At 40.2% G+C, this 25,106-nt stretch overlaps 1 protein-coding gene across 1 annotated transcript in view; it reads right to left on the bottom strand.

The window, feature by feature from the left end:
• Window positions 1-2,328: 2,328 nt before the first annotated feature.
• LOC117673142 (putative lysosomal acid lipase/cholesteryl ester hydrolase) overlaps window positions 2,329-25,106 on the bottom strand; it is a 24,079-nt gene continuing 1,301 nt past the window's right edge. Inside the window, exons 3-10 of the mRNA XM_060682900.2 lie at window positions 24,588-24,705; window positions 22,495-22,693; window positions 20,653-20,762; window positions 18,834-18,970; window positions 15,639-15,785; window positions 11,247-11,318; window positions 7,410-7,475; window positions 2,329-4,472 (exon numbers count right to left, since the gene is read on the bottom strand). Of these exons, the coding sequence (XP_060538883.2) occupies window positions 4,236-4,472; window positions 7,410-7,475; window positions 11,247-11,318; window positions 15,639-15,785; window positions 18,834-18,970; window positions 20,653-20,762; window positions 22,495-22,693; window positions 24,588-24,705 (1,086 nt within the window). The 3' untranslated portion in view covers window positions 2,329-4,235. The remainder of the gene's footprint in view (window positions 4,473-7,409; window positions 7,476-11,246; window positions 11,319-15,638; window positions 15,786-18,833; window positions 18,971-20,652; window positions 20,763-22,494; window positions 22,694-24,587; window positions 24,706-25,106) is intronic.

Here is a 25,106-nt window from a genome sequence, read left to right as displayed (position 1 = left end):
TCGGAGAACTGGTAAATATCACCTCTGACTGGCCCCACCCCCATCTATTCTCTGCCTCCCAAGTCCCAGCTGATCGGGAGGAAATGGGGATTTTGCAGAATCCTTCCCCTGGAGTTGAGAGGGAATGGAGATTTTACAGCATCCTTGTCCTGCCATGCCCACCAAGCCATACCCACAGAACCGGTAGTAAAAAAGTTTGAAACCCCCCATTGGGGCAAATCTTTAGATAGTCTGCTAATATAGATAGTCATCTAATAGCCTGCTATCTGCTTCTAGCAGGCTACTAGCCAATTTGGAATTCTAACTATGTGACCTGGTCTTCAAAAGTATTGAAGATTCGATAACTCTTAATGTTTGCTAATATTTTGTTCTTATAGAACCAGCAAGCTTTCTCTCTGGTGGTGTTCAATTGCTTGCCTTCAACATTGCTGAAAGGGAGATTCAACAACACAGAGCAACAGTTCAGGAACTTACATGTCGCTACTAGCTTGACAGACATTCTCACAGACAGGTCTCACATGTGTTATTATGCTCTCCTTTCTTGTTAAGCAGGTTTTCACCTGCTGTTGGGTCTATTCTTCTGACAGACGAGAAGAACTCATTTTCCTTTTTGGCAACAAGCATGCCAAAACCTCTAGACAGTAGCTACATTCTACACTATTGCAAGTGCTACATGGGGAGATAGCAATTTAGAGGCCTCACAATCCCAAATACACACACACACACACCTTTCCTCATTCATTGAGCATTCATTGTATTCGTGAATGCTTTTCTCTTTTAGTCTTTGTATGTTTTACATTATGTAGGCATACTCATTTTGGATAAGGTTATTCATTATATGTTGATTATCTGGGATGATAATAAATTTCAGTTGACTAACTTTGTTGCTTGTATCCTTATGATTTATATTGTTTGTTTCCTAGTATGATTTGATTGTTTATTTGTACCCTATGACTATCATTAAGTATTGTATTTTATGATTCTTGACAAATGTATCTTGTCTTTTTATGTACACTGAGAGCATATGCACCAAAGACAAATTCCTTGTGGGTCCAATCACACTTGGCCAATAAAAAAATTCTATTCTATTCTATTCTATTCTATTCTATTCTATTCTATTCTATTCTATTCTATTCTATTCTATTCTATTCTATTCTATTCTATTCTACTCTACTCTACTCTACTCTACTCTACTCTACTCTACTCTACTCTACTCTACTCTATTCTAACAGACTGTACATTGGGAGTATATTATTGGGGCTATCCCAGTGAACAATAGGACATCCTGGCTAAAAAAAGAGAAGATAGTCATTGCCTAAAGCAGATGCTTTTTAAAGCAGATGTTGGCTATGTTTGTAGAATTAATATCAGGGCAAGCTCCTGATCTAGAAGACACCAAAGATTTTTAATAGACCAGCAAGAATTTTTGGAAAGGTAGGAGGCAGACAAGTTTTTGGTCTTGAATAGTTAGCATGGATGTTTAGAAAACAAGTTGCACTACAGCAACTATATTAGTCTGCCAGAAATATTTGGAATAAAAATGTTACAGTATGGAAATAATCTGTATTCCCTAATTCTGAATTAAAATAGCAAGACTTTTTGGCCTAATGTTACATTCTGATGCCTACTGAAAATCTACAGAGGCCACAGCCATGCTGTATTCAGTTTCCCTTCATTGCAGTTTCATTTCTCCAAGCTACCCTTTTCCTTGAAGTCTTTTGGAATCACAGAGCATAAAAGAGAGTGAGTATAGTGAGATGGCTGAGGTCAAATTTGTTCCAGAAAGCTGCTAATTCCAAAATGTTCCATATCCTCTTCTTAAGTCAGGACTTGCTGTACTGTCAAGGTGATGGTTAAAATTAGCAATTTTCATAGCTGCAAATCTTGTACCATAAAGTACAAACAAACATAGTCTCCGGCAATCTTTTAAGCTTCTGTTGCTGCCATGTAAAGTTCCAATCACCTGTTCCATCTCCATTTCAGCTGATATTTATAATTTTTTTCTAGATAATGTTTTTTTTTTGTTTTTAATGCATATTTTATAAATACTTTATACAAAAGTTATTTTTTATGGTATGTTCAGCTCAGTAATGGGTTGCAAAACACGTCATTACCAGTTCCCTCTTGTGTGTGCGATATTTCTGCACATGCCCAGAAGCATCTGATGTGGGTGGGTGGAGCCTCCTGCCGCCGCCGCTACCGGTTCACTGATCCGGGTAGAACCGGTAGCAACCCACCACTGGTTCAGCTAGGATAAGTTTCCTTGTGTAAGGTCCCAAAATACACTTGAGTCACCAGAATGCCAAAGAGAGAGACTCAAAACGAGGCTTGCAAAAAAACCAGATTTTATTTATGGCCAAAAACAAAATACTGGGTGGAACTATATCCAGAAGATACAGATACAATGCATGCGAGGAGATAGCCACACCTTGGGGAAGGTATGGCGTCCTTTTATACCCTCAGAGACGTCAGCTTAGTACCCAATTCTGGCCTCCTAATTTAGGTTTGTGTATTCCTTGTTGCCCTGCAAGGGGGAATAGAAACTTCCCAATTAGTCATCTTGAGCATTTCTTTGTTTACTCAATTGGCCACTTTGGCCCCCTGGCCCTGGAAAGTAGGAGTCTATCCAAATCAAACATAAATTAGGACTGAGGTGTAAATTATCCCTTGGAGATACGTACCATGCTCTTAGATGGCACAAGAAAAAACAGGGAGAAGATTGATATGGGTTCAGGTCAAATGGCAGGGACATATGTTTGACAAATACCAGATACATTACAGAGGCTTAATAACAGAATATGTTTGTTACAGGAGATACAAATACAAAGGCATAATATATGTGATACAAATACAAAGGCATATATGTATTACAGGAACCTAATGGTTACAGAACCAGTATATCATATTCTAGTATTATTTATTATATCCTTATTATTCACTTCACTTGTTTGATACACAAGGGGAGCAATGTAATTTAAGTTCCTGTATTATCTAAAAAGACTGCCTTGATATTACCACAGTAATCAGTCCCAATGCTGAAAGAAATATATGATTATTCTGAACATGAGTCCTTTTGATGGAAACTATATTCAAAAGAAGCATTGCTGAGTAAGTGCTCAGGCATCATCTAATTAATGACTGCCTCTCTTCATGTATGAGAACCAGTTTGCGGTAGAGGTTAAGGCATCAGGCTAGAAATCAGGAAACTATGAGTTCTAGTTCCACCTTAGGCCCAAAGCCAGCTAGAAAATGACCTTGTGCCACTCACTTTCTCTCAGCTCTTCAATAAGGAGACAATGGAAATCATTTATGAAAAATATTGCCAAGAAAATTGCAGTCCTGGCAGTCTATGACAGGGGTGTCAATCTCGCGTTGTCATGTTGTCGTCACATGACGTAGTGTGACTTTCCCCTCCTTTGTTGGAATAGGGGTGGGCATGGCCAGCATGTGACGCATCTGGCCTGTGGGCCACAAGTTTGACACCCCTGGTCTTATGAGAATCAAACACAATTAAACAGAAAAAAAGTCCAGTATATACAGTCAATATCACTGATATACAAGTGTATGCAGTTCTAGGAAGCAGGGATAGACAGCATTGAGAAATTAATGACAAACTGCAAATACAATTTCAATCAAGGGTACATGGTAATTAGAATGCAAACGCTGGAGAAATGGTGGAACTTGGAACAACTATAAGAAGATCTGTGGGTTAATATAGCAAAAACATTCCTAGACAAAAATTAGATTAAGCCTTATCTGAATTTGTTTCAGTAAAGTAGTAAACACAGTAAAGGAGGCTAAAACATCCTTCTTACAGTTATTATCAATGCTTAAACTGCTCAATTTAATTAGAATAATGAAAGAAAAGAAACTTAGGCTGTAAAACTATTTTCCTAGAGGTGATACTTGGGCTCAGTCACTTTGATTACAAATTATTTTGGGGGAAAAGTCAGATCTAATCCGAAACTTCTTCAAAGGTTCTGTGGAATAACGGTCTATATGTACGAAGATGAATTTTGATAATATATCAGCTAACTCTCTGAAGAAACTTTGATTTATATGGATTTCTGTAAAATAAGCCATCATTTAATTTAAGAAGATGGATTCTAAGATTTCAAGAAATGGGCAAATGGCTGAGATGTTCCAAAGATGAACCATGAACTGGAAAACTGAGAATCACCATAGACATCTGAGATGTTGTTGTTTTTGTTTTACCAGAGACTCCAACCCTGATATTAATCCTTGTACTTCTGCATCAATTCAAGCACATCGGGATAGAAACGTTGTGGAGCATCCAAACCCAAGACTGCATCAAAATGTTCCCAGTCAGGAATATTCTTATAGAAAACTAAATGAGGGATTCGAGGAAGCAATGATTCTATATTACGAGCGCTTATAGGAAAATCTTTTCCTCCACTCCACACGGCTACTGGCACAGTAACATCTTCTATTTTATAAAACGGAGGTGTTGTCTGTGGATTGAAAGAAGAGAAAGAAAGGAATGTAATTTGGGAATTATGCGCACTGTGCACAGAAACTGCTTAGTGTAGAAGTGTCAAACCCGGGGCCTGGATCCGGCTTGCAAGGTACTTAGTTCTGGCCCATGGGGCCACACTGGAAACAGTGAAGGACTGGCCCACGGTGCCAGCTAAAATGGGCACCCAAGCTCCATTTTCAGCTGCCGCGGCTTCCAGCAACCCTCTGCCAGTGAAAATGGAGCTTGGGAGGTCCGCATGCAGTAGTGGTTAAGGCATCAGGCTAGATATCAGGAAACTATGAGTTTTAGTTCCACCTTAGGCACAAAGCCAGCTAGAAAGTGACCTTGTGCCACTAACTTTCTCTCAGCCCATGGGGTACTTAGGTCTGGCCCACAGGGCCACTCTGGAAACAGCGAAGGACCGGCCCGGGGTGCTTCTGCCAGCTAAAATGGGCTCCCGGGCTCTGTTTTTGGCTGCTACAGCCTCCTGCATTCCTCAGAGTTTTCACTGGCAGAGGGTTGAAGGAGGCCGTGGCAGCCGAAAACAGTGTTTGAGAGGCCATTTTAGCTGGCAGAGTGCTTGGGCCAGAACAGGCGCCCTCAAGAGGAGTGATGTCAAGCTGGATACTCCCAACCTGGCCATGCCCATCCCGGCCCCGAGATCAAACACAACCCTGATGCAGCCCTAAATGAAATCGAGTTTGACGCCCCTGGCCTAGTGGATTCATGGAATTTTGACAGCTGGTCAATAGTGTAGGCATATGCCAGAATCAAATAGGACTGTGACAAATAGGTGACCTAGTGGCATCCAGAAAGGTGGAGGCCACCAAGAGAAGGCAACTACTTGTTTTGCTTAATAACTATTAAAACTAAAAGCTTTCTGTCTCTGCCTTCTATAGTCTTGCAGTCAGATAATGGTATCTTGATTTCAGAGCTTTAGGGAGAACTAATCTAACATTAAGACATCACCATCTGACAGGAACAAGTACTGAGGGATCATCAACCAAGACAGTAAATGAGCCATGATGGCGCAGTGGTTAGAGTGCATTAGTGCAGGCTACTTCTGCTGACTGCCAGGCTCAAGGTTGACTCAGCTTTCCATCTTTCTGAGGTGGGTAAAATGAGGACCCAGATTGTTGGGGGCAACATGCTGACTCTGTAAACCGCTTAGAGAAGGCTGTAAAGCACTGTAAAGTGGTATATACTGTAAGTCTAAGTGCTATTGCTATTGCTATTGCTAAATGTTATGTTAGTATTAAGCCATGGAAAATGTCAGGGGCTCTTTCAGGATACTGAAGTTTAACTAGACTGGAAAATTTATTTACAAGAGAAGATCTGAAGTTTTTTGTAGAGAAACATGGCATCATTGTTTTGTGTGAGGTTGATTGATTATCAAGAGCTTATCTTAACAATCTAGATAATTCAAAATAAATATACTACAACGGTAATGGAAGTACAATTCTCACTTTACCTGGAAAAAAATACTTTGTGAATCATTCAACACTGTTCCTTTGTCCCTGCCAGTTATTCAGAAAAGCTGCATTTTAACAGTTTTCCAAATCTTTTGCCAACAATGGAGCCATCTTTGGGCTCGGAGAAGAAGGTCCAAGAGAGGAGAGTTATAGCAGAGAATGTCTGTTTCTGAGCCCACACCTGCCCTATTCACCAGCTGTGGGGTGGGGTGGGTACTTATGATATGACCTCTGTGTTAGATTTAGGCTACCTCCCCATTAAACCCTTGAAGGTATTTGGAGTATGCAATTCAACAAGAGATCATATAATCTTTCTCTAGAAATGCACCATTAGTTTTGTGGCAAGGTTACAACTGGATCTACTGTTATGGGCCTTATGCTTCCTTTGCTTTTAGTTCTGTTGGATATCAGTTCATCCATAGGCCTGAAATCTGGACAGAAGTAACATGCTTTCTCTTCCTGTACTGTAGTTAAGGAGAAGTAGCCAGGAAGACCCACTGGTGGGTGGAAAATGGAGTTACCACCAGGGGTGGCCTTCAAAAATTTTAGCAAGGGGTTCTCTGCCCGGTTGCTGGGTGAGCATGGCCATGGTGGGTGTGGCCTAGTCGGTCTCCTGCACCACGGTGGGGGGAGCATTTTTGCCCTCCTCAGGCTCCGGAGGCTTTTGTCGAGCCTCTGGGAGGGCAAAAATGGCCTCCCCAGGCTCCAGAGGCCCTTTGGAGGTGGAAACAGGCTCATTTCTGGCCTTCCCAAACTTCCAGTAGGTCCATTTTTTTGCCCTTCCCGAGCCTCCGTGTGTGCCCTGCACTCTACCTACATCCAAAACGGGCCACGTGGGGACTCCTGGGAGGGTGGGGGCGGGGCCAGCCAGGAGTGGGATTTGGGGGTTCTCTGAACTGTACAGAATCTTACCTAGAGGTTTTTCCGAACCCCTGCAAACCTACAGCAGCCCTCCCCTGGTTACCACCATATTTTTTGTTCATGGATTGCTTTTGCTATGGGTTTGTTGTCGTCCTCCAGTTCTATGGTGATATGAGGCATCCACATTTACTGTGTTATGTTACTGCCACTTAAATACTCAATAGGTCTTCTTGAATCCAAATAAGGGCAGGGAAGAACAAAGTTTTCACTGGCTTTGCAATACAGGAAAGAAGAGCAGACCGAGAGAAATTGTATGGTCAAAGTGAGAATTTGGACTCTGCTTACTTGAAGCTCCACCTTGGGGTTACAAGTGTCCTCTGTGAGGAGAAGATAATATTGTCAGAAAGATGGATAATTACTCCTCCGCCACACAAAATGAAAGAATACAAAAATCTACATGTGTTCATATATAAACTTATATAATTTTACCTAATTTTGCATTTTTAGTTTGGAAATATGTATAGCTGTTGATTAACACTATTTAATTAGGAATTTTTTAAAAAAATGTCAAATTCCTATCACCATCTACTTTTTCTTACCATATTGTATACTTCTATGTTCTTATAACCATAGTCATAATATTTAAATTCTTTAGAACGTATAATCTAAAAAGAAATGAAAACAATCACAATTAAAACATTAGTTTTGAAATATTAATATTAAAAATATTAGCAAGAGAGATATACAGATGTATGCACAATATTTTTCAACTGCAATTTTATAGAAAGAGAAAATACTATTTTACTATTTCTGATTGTATTTTACTAAATACATTTCACAGAGAATAAATTTTAAAATAGTATATATGCAAAATTCATAAAAGGAACTAATCCAAATGTAATGTGAAATCTTAAATAAAAAAGAAAACTACTTTGGAAACAAGAGGTACTTTACTCTGCCTTGGAACAGACTTCCACATGGGTGTAAAACAGGGATGGGCTTCCAAAATTTTAGCCAGGGGTTCTCTGCCCAGTTGCTGGGTGGGGGTGGCCATGGTGGGCGTGGCCTAGTCGACATCCTGCATCATGGCATAGGGATGTTTTTGCCCTCCCCGGGCTCCAGAGGCTTTCCTTGAGCCTCTGGAAACGCAAAAATGGCCTTCCCAGGGTCTGGAGGCCCTCTGGAGGCCAGAAATGGCCCCGTTTCCCAAACTTCCGGTAGGCCCGTTTTTCGCCCTCTCTAAGTCTCCATGCTTGCCCTGCACTTACCTGCATCCAAAACAGGCTGCGTGGGGACTCCTGGGAGGGGAGGGGCGGGGTGGATGGGGCCAGCCAGGAGTGGGATTTGGGGGTTCTCTGAACTGCACAGAATCTTAGCTAGAGATTCTCCTGAACCCCTGCGAACCCCCAGCAGCCCACCCCGGTATAAAGTATAGTGAAATAATGTTTTCTAGAAATTATTTCCTCCAAGATTTTGAAAATTTATTTATATTGTCAAAATGTCAAAATGGAGCCAAATGTTTCTACGTAGCCTTGATTTAATCATATTTATTTTTAAAGTCAAATTTATGTAGTTGCTTATCTCTCAAGTACAATAAAAACAAACAATAGAAACATATCTTACAGTAACTAGAAAGAAACAAGAAACATCAATGCAACTTGGGAGTTTAAAACAAAATCAGACAAAATAGTCACCTTTGTTAGCTTTATAACTTAGCTTCATACAGTATAATAGGAAATAGATTTCTAGCTTTTTAGCATATTTTAATTGTTAAAATGTAAAATACATTTTAAAATACATTTAAATGTATTAATATTGTCTTTGTTTGTATTACTATTATTATATAAATAACAATGTGAAATAACAGCTGCCAGTTCTTTAGCTGGTAGCTTGAAACTCATCAAGATCTTCCCAGGAACCTAGAACGTCATAACGTATTTGCCTAGTATATATCGGGGTCCAAGGAGTGTGGCCTTTTGTAACTAACAGATGGAATTTTTTTTTTGTTAATGCGCAGATTTTCTAATTAATTTATAATTTTCTATAATTTTCTATTTTTATAATTTTCTAATTACGGTTCACTGCACATTCAGCTAGGTGTTTAAACTGGATTTGGCATTTTTAGCCAGAGTTTAGTTAATGGATAATATCGCAGGGTGTTTCTATTTGCAGGTCTTCGTATTTTGTCGTCTTCTCCAACTCTTCCTCTTCTAGTCTGCTGTCTCCAGGTATTGCCACACCCATTATCCAGACTTTTTTGTCTTTCTTATTGACAGTTGCAAAGCCTATGATGTGGCAGGTGCTTGTCTGTTTCAGTTCTAAAGTCCCTGAGCACTTTAGCATCTTCGTTTTCTATTACTTTGTATATTTTGTGCTACCACCAGTTCTTGGTTGCAGGTTAATGGCATTTCTTGTAGATCTTCCAGTGCACCCTTGTTGCTACTTCGTCATGCTGTTCTTTGTAATCAGTCAGTGCAATCTTGCAGCAACTACTGGGGTGGGTGGATGGGGGTGAGGGTGTGTGAGGAGGGAACGGTTATTGCTTTTTATTAGGTTTTGTATCTTTGTAAACTGCCCAGAGTCACTGAGAATGAATTGGTGGCTATATAAACTGTCATGAATGAATGAATGAATGAATGAATGAATGAATGAATGAATGAATGAATGAATTAATGGAATTTCCTCTATTGATTTTGGAGTTTAAGAAGAATTAAGATGTTTTTCACTCTTCTGATGTATTGTCCACTAAATAGCTTGACTTGATGATGTCAGCTTGAAGGTTGCCCTAGTTTTTGTAATGATCCTCTTAATCCAGATTCTTTATTGCTTTTGTATTATTGACTTTTTCTTGTTTATTGATTTTGCATCCAAGATATTCAATTATAACTGCAGATGTGTACATTAGTTGGCTTATTTCTTTGGAGTGAGCTGGTGCTTATATTTGATATTACTTTGCTGGCTTCTTTGAATACAACGCTACCTGTTTCTTTGGAAAAAGCATCAATGCAGGGAACTTTATCCTGAGTCAAGAAACATTTAGCATCAACTTAAAATTTTGTATAATTTGGCCTATAATTTGTGTTATTTTAATTGGAGGAGGTTTTTAATTGGAGGTTTTGTTCAGTGTATTTCTTCCTTTTGTAATATATGTATAACTGCATTTTGCTTTAAATCCCTTCCTACGTTGTCTCAAAGTCATGCCTTATATAAGCAACTGCAAGGATTTTCCTCTCCTGATAATAACCCCTTTTTTTGGCCCCTCGTAAGAGGATGGCTTCACAAACAAGATAAAAAAGAGTAGGATGTAGGGAATTGAAGTCCATGACATCGGGCAGAACGCAGCAAACTGCTTCTGTTTCTGGTGTCATTGTATCTTCTTCCTGTATGATCTCATTATTTCTCTGGTCTGTGTTATCTGACCTTCTGAGTGGGTGAACAGGGAGGAAGATTTGCCAATTAGAACACTGTTGCTGTCCTGCCTTTTATCTGCCTGTGTAAAACTGTATAAAAAATAAAGCTCTCTGCGAGAGTGAGAGAGACATCTTCACACAGAGCAAAAGCCTGGACCTCTGATTTACAACACTTGATATCCTGGGCAATAACCAATCCAGTATGGATCTGTAAATTACAACTCATTATATTTTTTATGGGAGAGACACTGTTTGATGGTTCCTTAGTATGGTCCAGTGTGGTTGAACCTCTGGCATAACTCTCATCTTGCTCAGAGCACACAAGCCCCACAAGCACATCAAGGTAGTAGTATTATGATGATGTTTAATACATTTATTATAGATTCACTGCTGCATTTCATTATATTTTTAAGTGTTTGGTTGGATATCACCTGAGAATCAGGTGGTTGGAAAAAGTAGGTGAATAAGCTGGGAAGGAATAGATGTAACTTACCCTTAGTGGCCTCTCTACTTGGATTATGATGACAGGGATAGGGTCAGCAAACAAGAGTTCCTTGATGTAAGTATAGAACTCATGCTAAGCATTTGTTTTCGCAAAAACCATTTCTTAATTGTTAATAGAAAAACCACTTCTTTAATAATGAGGTGTTTCTTCTATTATCTTATTTGGATTTCCCAGGAAATCACTAAAAGTGGAGACATGCATTGGCACCAGTTTTGTTTTCCTTTAAAAGTCAAAAATCAAACAATTTCATATTTGATACTGTATTTGGGAGCTGCAAGGAGGATCTTAGATAGCCATGTTCCTAGATCAAGGAATCCCACAATGCAGTAATAGGATTCTTTATAAGACATTTTATAAAAAATATAGAAAAGTAAAAAAATAATTTTAAAACTACATGACCAACAAACAAACATTTGTAGTAATGTATTTGTACCCATACCAACCATTTGCTTAATTAAAACACTGATATCTCAATTTGGATTTGTCTTGAAATTAACTAACAAATTAAAGTCATACTGTACCTGGCTCCAGTGATTCATAGTTTTTACAGATGAGTAATCAGGATTGATCCCAGCATATACATCTGCTCGACACTGAAAAAGAAAATGAATTTATATTTTTACTCTGAGGGGTATATATGAAAGGATTCTTTTATTGTTACGCTCTTGTAAAATATAAACAAATGAGCAAAAATCTGTTCCTTCAATTTTCAAAAATAAGTTGCACACAACCGTTGTTGTTGTTAGTTGTGAAGTTGTGTCCGACCCATCGCGACCCCATGGACAATATTCCTCCAGGCCTTCCTGTCCTCTACCATCCTCTGGAGTCCATTTAAGCTCACACCTACTGCTTCAGGGACTCCATCCAGCCACATTGTTCTCTGTCATCCTGTTCTTCTTTTGCCCTCAATCTTTCCCAGCAATCTTTCCCAGCTCTTCTCCAGTGCCCTCAATCTTTCCCAGCTCTTCTCCAGTGAGTCCTTCCTTCTCATTAGGTGGCCAAAGTTTTTGAGTTTCATCTTCAGGACTTGGCCTTCTAAACAGCAGTCAGGGTTGATCTCCTCTAGGACTGACCGGTTTGATTGTCTTGCAGTCAAAGGGACTCGCAGAAGTTTTCTCCAGCACCATAGTTCAAAGGCCTCAATTCTTTGGCCATCAGCCTTTGTTATGGTCCAACTTTCATAGCCATACATGGCAACTGGGAAAACCATAGCCCTGAATATATGCATTTTTGTTGGCAGGGTGATGTCTCTGTTTTTTTAGTATGCTATCTAGATTTGCCATAGCTTTCCTCCCCAGGAGCAAACATCTTTTAATTTCTTGGCTGCAGTCCCCATCTGCGGTGATCTTGGAGCCCAGGAAAATAAAATCTGTCACTATCTCAATTTCTTCCCCATCTATTTGCCAGGAATTGAGATCTATATGTGATCTACTGTTACATGCCTTTAAAAATGCCTGTTCATAATAACTTTTCCCCTACCAAATCGTGAGTTTCTGTTGCTCAGCTGAGGGTCTATACATTGACTTTATTTATTTATTATTCAAATTTCTATACCGCCCTTCTCCTTTCGGACTCAGGGCGGTGAACAGCCAAAATAAAAACATCTATACATAACATTACAGTTAAAAATAGAGTTAAAATAATTTATAAATTTGGCCCGTAATTTAAAACTTGTCAATTTAAAATCAATATTAAATTTTTAAAACTAACCCTAAAATCAAGACAGACCGGCTAACTGAAAAAAATAAGTTTTTAGGGCCCGACGAAAAGTCCGGAGGTCGGAGATCACTCGTATCTCTGGGGGTAGATTGTTCCATAGGGTAGGTGCCACCACAGAGAAGGCTCTCCTCCTGCGGGTCGCCAGCCGGCATTGTCTGGCCGACGGCACCCTGAGGAGGCCCTCTCTGTGGGAGTGAACCGGCCGGTGGGAGGCTATTGGTGGCAGAAGGCGGTCCCGTAATTACATCAATGTTCTCAGTATATGGAACAGAAGACGTAGTGCTGGTAACAGATAAGTTATAGAGCTTTTGAATCTATTGGGGGCCAATTTATTTGATGCAGTGGTCCAGATCAGGCTCTTTGCCTTGAATAGTTGGTTTGAACAGCTCTTCACTGAATCCAATCTCTTTCCACAGCCTCATTATTTTCTTTTATCCTTAGAGAATATCCAGTGAAGAGTCCCACTTCTACATGTAAATAAGCAGGCAATTAAGCCAATGCAATATATTTTACTATTGTTGAAAGAGGCCATTACTTTGGCTCCTAATCCTTTGCTGACTATTACTCACTGCTCCCTCCAACCAACAGTATAATTTTTGGCTTATAGTGTCAACTTTTCTCAGAAGGTACCTCCTGTAAACATTTTAGCAATTATTGTAGACAAATATATTTCTATGAATTAACTTTTCCTACATAAGGAAACTGCTTGCCTGAAAACAATTATTTCAAGATTCTGCGCTCTAGTCATTAGAGTGATAAAATGTAAATACCAGTAGTAAGAACCAGTTCTCTGCCATAATGACTGCGTGGGCGTGGCTGGGTGGGTCATGTGACTGAGTGGGCATGGCTTCTCTTCCTCTTGCAGCCAGGTTTTTTGGGATGTTTTCAGGCCTTTTTTTGGGCTTTATCAGGCTGTTTTTCGGGCTGATTTTAGCTGTAAAAATGGCCTGGAAATGGCCCGAAAAATGGCCTGTTTTGGAGTGTTTTTGGGCCATTTTCAGGCCATTTTGGGGGCCATTTTCAGCCATTTTCTGGCTAGAATTGGCCCAAAAACGGCCTGAAAATGGCTGAAAACAGCCCGAAAAATGGGTGGGGCGGGGCCAGCCAGTGGTATGATTTGCCAGTTCTCTGAACCATGAAGAATCTGAGCAATCAGTTCAGGTGAACTGGTCCAAACCGGCAGCAGCCCACCTCTGGTAAATACATTGTTTAACAATGCCTCATTTAGTGATATTGTTCTGATGAAAAAGCAACTTTATGACAATCATCACATTTAGGACCTTTGCAGGTATATAAAGTAAAAAACAACAACTCATAAATTCACCTAGTCAGGGGTGTCAAACTCCCATTGTCATGCCGTCATCATGTGATGTATCACAACTTTTTTCCCCTTCGCTAATTGGGCATGAGCGTGGCCAGTGTGTGATGCATCTGGCCTGTGGGCTGCGAGTTTGACAGATCTAGTGATTGCTTTGATTAACACCAAGTTGCTGATCCGAATTGCGGTTTCTAAACAAAGACTACCAGTTGGAGAATGGATGTCTTCAAGCTAGAAGAAGCAAATGTCCTAGTTTACTGAATAAGATTTCATGCTCTTTGCACACTATATATATTTTTCTTTTTTTGTTTTTATTTCTTCCTCTCTTATAAGGAGGCATGATGATGACATTGGAGAAAGCAGCTAGTAGTTATTAGAAAAACAGCAAACGCAGAAGCAGCGTGCATGTATGAGAAAGAATGATTTCTTCAATTCCCCTTGACTCCCTGGGATATAAAAGAGGACAGGTAATAACACAGGCAGAATTTCAAGCAGTGTTTCCCAACATAGAATAGAATAGAATAGAATAGAATAGAATAGAATAGAATAGAATAGAATAGAATAGAATAGAAATCAGGGGTGGGTTCTAATTTTTTTTACTACTGGTTCTGTGGGCGTGGCTTATTTTGTGGGTGTGGCTTGATGGTCATATGACAGTGGGTGTGGCTTGATGGTCATGTGACTGGGTAGCTGTGGCCAACTCAATGTCACTCACGTCAAGGGGTGCCTCACCTGGCCCCTCCCCTCCCAGCCATTCCTTGTCACACCCTGCCTCAACGTATCTATAGTTCTGTAAAAATGTTGTTCACCTTTTTTCAACTTTAAGTGCATACTATAGATGCACTTTCATGGACCACTGAAAGGAGGAAATGGCTCACATGCTTTGCCCAAGAGTGTGATAGGCAACAGGCTTTTAAGGGGCTGCCAGAAAGAAGTGGGGGGGGGGCAATGTATTTTCCAAAGCACCAGAAGGCAAAAGAAGAAGCAATGAAGTAAACTGAACAAAAGACTTTCTAAGGAGAAACTTCCTGACAGTGTGAACCAATATAGGTGCAGAAATATTTCAGTCATAATTTCACATATAAAATAGCCATTCGTGTAATGCAACCTGCATATTGTTCAAAACAGTCATTAGTATTGATGTTTGACAGCAAGCCTAAAAGTCAAAGATTACAAGAGTGCTTCTTTCTCTGTATGTATACAAAACATCACATACCAGGAATAGCATATTAAGATGGACTTGAATAAAATAGAATAGAATAGAATAGAATAGAATAGAATAGAATAGAATAGAATAGAATAGAATAGAATAGAATGGAATGGAATGGAATGGAATGGAATGGAATGGAATGGAATGGAATGGAATGGAATGGAATGGAATAACTTTATTGTCACTTTGAATGTACACTAATTGGCATACATTAAAAATGAAATTTCATTGTATATAGCTCTTAAAGGGTCACCACTTCCAATTTTACACTACATAAACATGACAAGATAGATAGATAGATAGATAGATAATAGATAGATAGATAGATAGATAGATAGACAGATAGATAGACATAAATACATACATACATACAAATAAATACAAATGTATGTATATACCCACATATATTATATGACACAGAGAAACAACACAGTCTAGTTTGGAAGTTTACATATTTATGGCAAGAAAAACGAATCTTGTGAGTTTACCAGATGGATGGCATAGGGAACAAAGCTGTTACAGAATCTGGTAGAAATAATTCTGGGAGTCACCAAGATTGACAGACACTGCCTTTAAAGTAGAATTCTAGTCTTCCTATGGACTATTTTCCTGACCTGGTCTGCCTCATTTGTATCTTTGTAGAAAATCAAAATAGAGCTTACTTACTACATTTAAGTTTTTCTGATTATATCCTCCTGTAAGGAAAATGTTCTGTAGGCAAAGGTAGTCAATCAGTGGATAGCTGCATGCATGGACCATGATGGATTTTATTCTCTCATTAGAAATGGAAAATTCTTTAGTACCCCATATTGCCTGTAAAATAAAATGGCCTGTGAGAAAGTAATCTTGCAATTCCAAGCACATTCCTCCTTATTCCAACATGAATTTTACCTTCCCCACATTAGCATTATCATTCGAAGCCATTCTCTAGATTTCTGCCATCCAATCTTTTTCACATATGTGCACAATTTTGCATTATAAAAATTGCAAATTCTGCAAATTGCCTGCCTTCCACGTGGCCTTCCCGGCATCCCCGTGGCCAGCTTGCGAAGGCAGGCAAGCAAGCCCGGGCCACCCAGCTGTGGGGAAGGGAGCTAACATCCTACTCCCTTCCCTGCAGCCCTGCCATGCTTGCCTGCCTTCCATGCAGCCTTCCTGGCAGTCCCCCATGCCCACTTGCCTTCCGAGGTTGGAGTCCAGCCCTGCCCAGCCAGTGGATGGGCAGTCAGCCCTTGGTGGAGATGCAACCGCTGCTCTGGGGCTGAGAGGGGCAACGTCGGCAGCAGCGGTGCTCCAGGAAGGCAGATGGATGTCCTGGTGCTGCACATGCAGCAGCCCTGGGACATCCGTCTGCCCTCCTGAAGCACTGCCGCGGTGCCACTGTTCGCTCTCTTCCTTCTCCCGGCACGAAGCAAAAGTGAACGGTGGAGGCAGTGCTTCAGGCAGGCAGGCAGATGTCCTGAGGCTGCTGCACATGTGCAGCACTGGGACATCTGCCTGCCCTCCCAGAGCACCACTGCCACCACCCCTCTCAGCCCCAGAGCGGCGGTTACATCTCCACCAAGGGCCGCCTGTCATCAGCCTTACCAACACGCTGGCTCCATTGGGATGATGGGCATGCTGAATACACCGGTGGAGGATCTAGAAGGTAAGGCTGATTCTGGTGGTGGCGGGGGGGTGGGGAGACCCACTGCGCTCGGCCGAGGAGCCGGCTCGGGGGGACATGGCAAGACTGCCACCTGCTTGCCTTCCCCTCTGCCTCAGGTTCTGCTGCCCGCATCCAGGGGACACGCTGCTTCTGGGCCAGGCCACCAGCCCTTCTGGAGCACTTTCTTCCTTTTCCCACTGCCGAAAGAAAGAAAAAGAGAGAAAGAAAGAAAGAGGAAGGAAGGGAGAGAAAGAGAGAGAAGAAAGAGAGAGAGACAAGAAAGAGAGAAAGAGAAAGAGAGAAAAAAAGAAAGAGAAAGAAAGAGGAAGGGGGAGAGAGAGAGAAGCAGGAAACCTTACATTGTTTGGATTATTTTGGTGCCTCTAACAGAGAGGAAAATTGCCAGAAAGGAGAAGGAGCTTACTAAGACAAGGCTGCCATGCAGTGGAAGGCAGAGATAGTCCTTGACTTATGACCACAATTGAGTCCAAAATTTTGGTTGCTAAGCAAGAGCATTGTTAAGTGAGTTTCACCACATTTTACTCACTCCATGACAATTCCTGGCTCTAACAGTGAGTGATGTGAGTGACGTCAAGTTGGCCGTGCCCACCTGATTATATGACCACCAAGTCATGCCCACCAAGCCACGCCCACAGAACTGGCAGGGAAAATTTTTGTACTTCCCTGCTGCTAACCATCTTGCACACATCAAAAGGAATGTGATCATGCTTGCAGCCCAAGTCTGGGAACTGCAGGCACACTATGCCAACACTTTACCTTGCATTCTGGAAATACTTTCTCCAATCTGCACCATTCTTTCAAAAGTTTGAATGTTTTAAGGGGTTGATGTAACATGGCTGTGGCTCCCAAATCCATGATGCTGACATGATTGCATTGCTTTTGATGTGTAAAAGAAAAAACAGCTTACTCACTTATAGTCCCTTTTTCTCCAATTGCTTTACTCTATTAGAGAGGGGTATGGGGACCACAGAAAGTGGAAGCTTGGAACCAACTTCCAGTGGAGGTAGTGGGTAAATCATGAGTAAATGAGTTTAAACTAGTTTGGGATAAACATGTCCATTATCCAACAAAAAATAAAAATAAAATAAAAATGATTAAAATATAAAAATGATTACAAATAATAAATAAATAAAAGAAAGAAAGAAAGAAAGCAAAAAACAGATATCTTAAAGACAGACTAGATGGACTACTAGATACTTTTTTGCCAGTTTTCCTTGTTTCTATGTTTTTATATGGAATTTTTTAAAAAAATCTTTCAGTTCTGCTCATGGTATAATATTAAATCACAGTAATGTAATTTTTTGTTTGTGAATTGACCTAGGTACAATGCTACTTTCAAGTGCTCAGAAAAAAATATCCTTTTGCAATACTGAAGTTCTGCAGAATTTATTGAAAAGAATTCTTCCATCACATGCTTTCCAAATATTCAATGTTTTATATATATAGTACTCAAATTGTTTTGTGTGTAACCTTTAATTAGACAAAATGTTGTATCACAGGACAAAACCTTGGCAACAAATATACTGGGCTAATTTACAGAATGTCTGGCTCCGTTACACCAGAGAAAATGAAAATTGGAAAAGTTGTGACTGCTTCAGTGCTACAGCTGCTTCAATGCTTCTGCCCGCTGCTGCGGTTATTTGATTCTCATTTTTAATATTCCATGGCAATTTACTAGCCGCTCAAGCAATCCTCCCTCCTTCCCCCATCCAGCAGCAGTCATTTACCTGCAGGAAGGGAAGGGAAGGGAAGATTTCGCTCATTGCCAGCTTTCCACAATGAAATCTAAGGAGGAAATTGATTGGAAGTTGGAAGTTGTCACTTCCATTCCCACTGCTTTTTTCTTTTTTTCCCCAATGCATGGTCATTGTTTCTCTATTTAGACAAGGAAATATCCCTGAAACTATGACCTTTGATCCTCAGTTACAATGTTCCCTGACACCTTTCTAGAAGTCAAGGTGCAAATTCTCCACCAGTTCCTTTGGAGTTTGTGCCATACGAATCACCTTAACCCAATAGGTCAAGGATTGTCAAGTTACTATTAATATTCAGTATTGTTTATTAATAATAAGCCTAACATATGGCATGACATACATGGTTGTGAGGTGGGGGTTAAAATCAGGCACTTTTAGTCACCTAGAGCTAGAGATTGATACCATACAAGTACAGCAAGTAAATAAATAAATACTTACTTCTCTAAGTCCATCTGGAATTTTTCCTAGGACAACAAATGTTCCACGAGCATCTTGCAGGTTGTAGGCGGGTGCGATGCTTATAATGAGCTTTACTCTGTCAGAGAGGCAGGGCAGGAGCCCCAAAGCAATAAAAGCTTAAAAAAGCAAGGAAGGGTTAAAACTTTAAGATTGCATGATAAAACTTCTTTTAGTAGTGCTTATAAGTGAATCTTATTTTTCATTTTGAGAAATTCTTTCCCTACCACACATTTGTTTCACTTGGGGTAGAACAATTTCTTTAGAAATACCCAGACCAGGGTTAAAAGGTAATTCATTTGGGAATAATCTGGGGGTTCCCCTGGATTTGTGACACCTGATCAAGTCGGAGCAGTTGGCAGTTGTGGCTAGGAGCATCTTTGCACAACTTTGAGCTGTCCACCAGCTATGTCCATTCCTGGATCACTATGCCCTTCTCACTTATACCCTGGTCACCTCCTGTTTGGACTATTATAATACACATTATATGGGACTGCCCTTGAAGGGTATCTGGAAGTTTTAGTTAGTTCAGATTTCAGCAATCCAAAGAGTCTTGCATAAGCCTAGACTTAAGCACTGACTGCCATTTTGCTTCCACATAATATTCAAGATGCTGGTAATCACCTTTAAAGCTTTAAATGGCTTGAGGCCAGGCTATTTGAAGGACTGCCTCTCATCTATTACATGCACCTAGCCCATCAAGACAGGAAGGCAGGATATGTTTTGGGTCCCATTTATTAGGGTTAAATATCTGGTAGGAAAACAAAAAAGGGTCTTAGGGGTGGTGGCTCCTTCTTTATGGAATATCATTCCCTTTTGCTTTTCCAAAAGGCTCTAAAAGCATGGCTTTGTCAATAGGCCTGGGGACCACAGATGGACATGGAGTCAATCAAGAGGCTGATTTGATTGTGTTATCCCAAAGGTGCTTTTTCAAGAGGCAACTGGACTTTTTGGTTTTTCTTTGAAGATGTTTCACTTCTCATCCAAGAAGCTTCTTCAGAGCTGAAGAATATATACTGTATATATGCGGTGACTCAGTGGCTAAGACGCTTAGGTTGGCAGTTCAACAGTTCGAATCCCTAGTGCCACGTAATGGGGTGAGCTCCCGTTATTTATCCCAGCTTCTGCCAACCTAGCAATTTGAAAGCACATAACAAATGCAAGTAGAAAAATAGGGACCACCTTTGGTGGGAAGGTAACAGCGTTCTGTGTGCCTTTGGCGTTTCGGACAGTGCTGGCTCTTCGGCTTTGAAACGGAGATGAATACCGCCCCCTACAGTTGGGAATGACTACCACATATGTGTGAGGGGAACCTTTACTTTACATATACATATACATATACATATACATATATAAAATTTATATTTCACTGATAAGAAATAAAGGGAGACTAGTATAGATCTATTTCAACCTATTTAGCTCTCATCAGCTAGCCATACCCTTACTTGGATTCGAACTTGGGCTGCATGTTAGGCAGTTGTATTAACTTCTGAGTCACAAGTTCTCCTCCCTTCATCAGCTTGATTTATACACACACACACACACACAGAGAGAGAGAGAGAGAGAGAGAGAGGGAAGGGGGGAGAGAGAGAGAGACAGAGAGACAGAGAGAGAGAGAGAGAGAAACAGAGACAGAGAGAGAGAGAAAGAAACCAGGCAAATACTTTGAATGGTGAAAGACTTGTTAGCAAGTTTATAATATTGCAAATTACAAATCTCCAAAGGAGATATTTTTATTTAGAGAAAATTGAGAAAAATAGTTTTGTTATAACATTTTGTCAGGACTATATTCTTCATTTACCTATCGTTGTTCCTTGGGAATGGCCAACATAATATAAACCATCTTGTTCTGTTTTCTGTAGGATGAAATTTATTGTTGCTGGTATATCATAAATTGCCATTTCATGAAAACTGAAAAACAAAAATACATTAAAAAAAACTCCACACCTTTATTTGCTTATATTACATCTCTGGATGTTAAGGTCAAAACACCTGATTAGGTCTATTGATCATGGCATCAGCAAAATGTCAAATCCCAATTAGCCTACAATTAGATTGTAGTTTTCCTCATTAAAAAAAAAATAGTAGACAGTTGATATGCTCAGGAAAATGTATACCTGAGCATATGGCAAATGGTATTGGTGATGATGATTTATATTGAGGTATTTTAAAAAATGGAAATTGCAACAGGTGTGTGTGTGTGTGTGTGTGTGTACACCTGTTGCAATTTCCATTTTTTAAATATAAACCTCAATATAAACCTCCATCAGCAATGATGGTGGTTGTAGGCCTTTAAGGGTTTTATATTATATCAGGTCACATCATATCATATCATTATATTAATCAAATTTGTATAACCGCCTATCACACAAGTGATTCTTGGGGGTGTACAGCAATCAAAGAAACAACAGATATAAAATCAAGATTTTTTTAAAAAAGCTATAAAAATGCATATTAAGAATAAATACAGGTAGTCCTTAACCTACGACCATAATGGAGCTTGCTCATTATGGTCACAAATGGTGACAACCGTTAAATGAGACAGGCTTGTTTAACGCCCTCACCTCCTTCTTTTCCTGATGTTACTGTTAAATGAACATGCAGGTTGTTAAGATAACTTGGGGGACCTCATGGGTGATGGAGGCCCTGGAAGTGTTGTGACCCCGACTCCCGAGCCTGTCCTAACAGAGGAAGAAGACTCAGAAGGTGATGGGGAAGAATTGCCAAGGCCTCCCTCTCCAGGACCCTCCTTTCTGGCTATGCCTCAGGTTCCATCCGAAGGCCAGGAGGAACAGCCTGGGATGTGCCAGGAGGAAGGCATATCGGAGCACCAATTGACAGGGAGCGAGGATGATGAATCCTGGCTTAATCCCAGGCAGCGTCGGAGGGAGAAGCATGCGCAGCAACGGAAGATGCGTGGGAGGGCCAGAGATTGAGCTGAGTCATGGAGCCACACCCCACCAGTAATAAAAGTGGGTGGGATTGCTCTTCAGGCTTTGTGATGGACAAAGTTAAACCCTAAAACTCACATCGTGATCTCTGAAATTCGGCTTGGATATATTTTGGACTGAACATTGACTAAACTCTTGTCTCATGGATAATTTGTTGCTCCTGGAACGGACTGAAGATAAGTCCTCTTCTACTTTATGGGAGTGAAAACGGTCTTGGCAGGCATTTGGCAGTTTGCTGCCAAAACCTTGGTCTGCCAAGAATTCTAATCTGTTTACCTAATAAAATATTGGCAGGCGTGCTTGGTATTACGTTTGCCTGGGTGAGGAAGGGGGACAGAACAGGAAGATCTGCCAGTGAGCTGAGAAAACCAAAAGGTTTTTAAGGAATAAAACTAGAATGGAAATATATTGTTAAACAAAATAACATGTCACTAAAAACCTGATGCCTCACCAGTTCACATATTTCAAAATTGTTACTGATATGACAGCCGGTGACTTATTCTCCATTTTTATATATTTTTACTTTCTGACTTTGTTTTTCGAATAAATATTTATTGTATCCATTTTAAACTTGGTTTATATAATATGCAAATATTATTCATTAATTTACATAAATCCCTATAAGCTCCTTTCCTAACAAATTGGTAGACTTTCAGCAAATATTTTTACTATCAATTCTCCTTGGAATTTACCTGAATTCCCAGAATTCTTGCTGGTCAATTGAAAATTCCTTGTGTCTTCTAGACCAAGTGGTCCCTCTAACGTTTAATATCCAGACATCATATCCAGCATCTGCTAGAAAAAATCCCAGGCTGTTGCTAGGAAGATTTGCAATCCAACATCTCCCTTCCCACAGCGAACCATGTACCAATAAAACGTTTGGTCTAGGCCCTGCAAAAAAACCAAGACGACAATGATTTATTGTTTGTTATCTGTAAGTAAAATTGTCCTCCAGAAATAGAGTATTATTTGAGGAATGCACTCTGAGTTATTTAGACACCTTTCAGCATCACATTCACATAAGGGTTGTGCGGAGACCTGGATCCAAAGGGCAAAATATAACCTGGGACAATGTGACATTTGCAGAGGGCACTCTAAACCAAATGTTTATTTTCCTAGGATTATTGCTAGGAAATCCACAGGAACCCAGGATTATTCCTAGGCATCCACAGGAACCCAGGAAAAGATGCAGCTGCTCTAAGATATATGCAACTGGAGCTATGTGCATAGATACAGACACTGGCAACCGCAGTTTGCCATTCAAATCCAGATGTTTGAAGAACTTTAATTGTGCTCAAGTTTCGCTCAACCTTCCATCCTTCTGAGGTCGGTAAAGAGGGCTTAGAGAGGGCTGAAAAGCACAATGAATGGTATATACCGTATTTTTCAGAGTATAAAAAGCACTTTTTCCCAGTGGTGAAATCTAAAATTTGTTACTACCAGTATGGTGGGTGTGGCTTGGTGGGAGGGGGTAATGTGATTGGGTGGGTGTGGCCTTTTTTTTTTTTACTTTTAAAACCATTTTTTCTACAACCTCTTTGGCGAAGAGGTTGTAAAAAAAAACGCTTTCAAAAGGCTTTGACGATCCCAGCTGAGTTGCCTGATTGGCGGAGGCTTTTTTAAAAAGCCTCTGCCGATCAGGCAATTCAGCTGGGATCGTCAGAGGCATTTAAAAGAAAAAAAGGGTTTTTTTCTTTTAAAATCCTTTGACAATCCCAGCTGAGCCACGTGATCATCAGAGGCTTTTTTTTCTAACTTTTAAAAGCATTTTTTTGGCCGAAGAGGTTGTAGAAAAAATGTTTTTAAAAGTTAAAAAAAAAGGCTCAGCTGGGCATGGGGAGGGGGGCAGGGATTTTTGCTACTGGTTCTCCGAACCACCTGCCTCCATCGCTACCGGATCGGGTGATCCGGTCCGAACCGGGAGCATTTCACCCCTGTTTTTTCCCTTCTAAAAGAGGCTGAAAATTTGGGTGCGTCTTATACTCTGAATGTAGCTTTTTCGAAGCTTTATTTTCAGTCCTAACAAGGCACTAGTGAGTGAAGCAATCTTCGTGAGCTTTGCCTGCTCCCTCTGACTCTCAGCTGTGTTTTAGAAGCTTTTTTTCAGCCCTAACAAGGCGCGAGTGAAGTGATCTCTGTGCTTTGCCTGCTTTTCTCATTGCTGCTCCCTCTCAGCTGTGCTTTAGAAGCTGGTTTTTTATCCTCAAGCAGGGGATAAAAAGCGTGCCCACACACTCAAAACCAGAAAACTAATGTGCTGAAGCTGACCAGACTAAGGACCCTATCCAGATGAATACCTGGTAGGCAGATTTTTGTTTTCCTAATTCCCCACAAAAACTAAGCTGCATCTTATACTCCGGTGCATTTTATACTCCAAAAAAATACAGTATGTATAAGTGCTATTGCTATAAAACTAACATTGACATTCCTTTAACAATATTTGTAAACTGCCACAACTGAAAGAACAATAACAGTTAAGCGTATTAAAAATATAATACCGGTAAAATAGGAGGATTGAAAGAGCTATAAAATAATTGTGTAATTGCTTAAAATCCACTCTAGGAGTCAAAACCACTGGTAGCCTGTGCAACAACCTTATCATCAGTGTCACTGTACTGAGGCGGTCAAGCTATCTTATTTTGTACCAGCTACATCTTCCAAGCTGTGTTCAGAGGCAACACAATGAATAACACAAACTGCCACACAGTTGCTGATTTCCATGTATGACCTATGTATGTAATTTGTATGTCATTAAAATGTTGGAAAAGTCATATTACAGATCTACCTTCATTCTGTGAAGAGTGTTTTCCATGAGGAATCCTGTTTAAATGAAGGTAATAGCCATCTTTAGTCAGAACTTCATGCTCTTCGCTGGGATACCCCCAATACTCGATGATTTCAGGCTGCAAATAAAATAATAAATTCTTGCTCAATATCTAAGGTGTACATTTAATTGAATATATTTCTGATTCGTATACCTTTATGGCTTCATCTTCAGGTTTAGTGAGTTAGCAGTTCTGGAAAAACTACTTCTGGTGGAACATGTAGAAAGTATATAGAATAGTTACTATAAAAGCTATGCTTGCTATGCATGTTAGATCCTTCAAACACAGATTGATTATAGCACAGCTCAAATAGCTGGCATTTGGTAGATGCAATACCTGATCTGTTATTAATTTGCTGATGGTTTAAGGTCCACTGCCAAAATTAGTATGATGAGCCACTGCTCAGGAATGAGTCATCCTGAGAAAGGTCTCAGGGTAGAATGGGTACTTTCCTCAATGTGTTACTACTAGGATAGCTC

Source organism: Pantherophis guttatus, chromosome 6 (assembly GCF_059756535.1).
Source record: "Pantherophis guttatus breed Tessera chromosome 6, ASM5975653v1, whole genome shotgun sequence".
Classification (NCBI taxonomy): domain Eukaryota; kingdom Metazoa; phylum Chordata; class Lepidosauria; order Squamata; family Colubridae; genus Pantherophis; species Pantherophis guttatus.
This window is presented reverse-complemented; position numbering and strand designations above follow the sequence as displayed.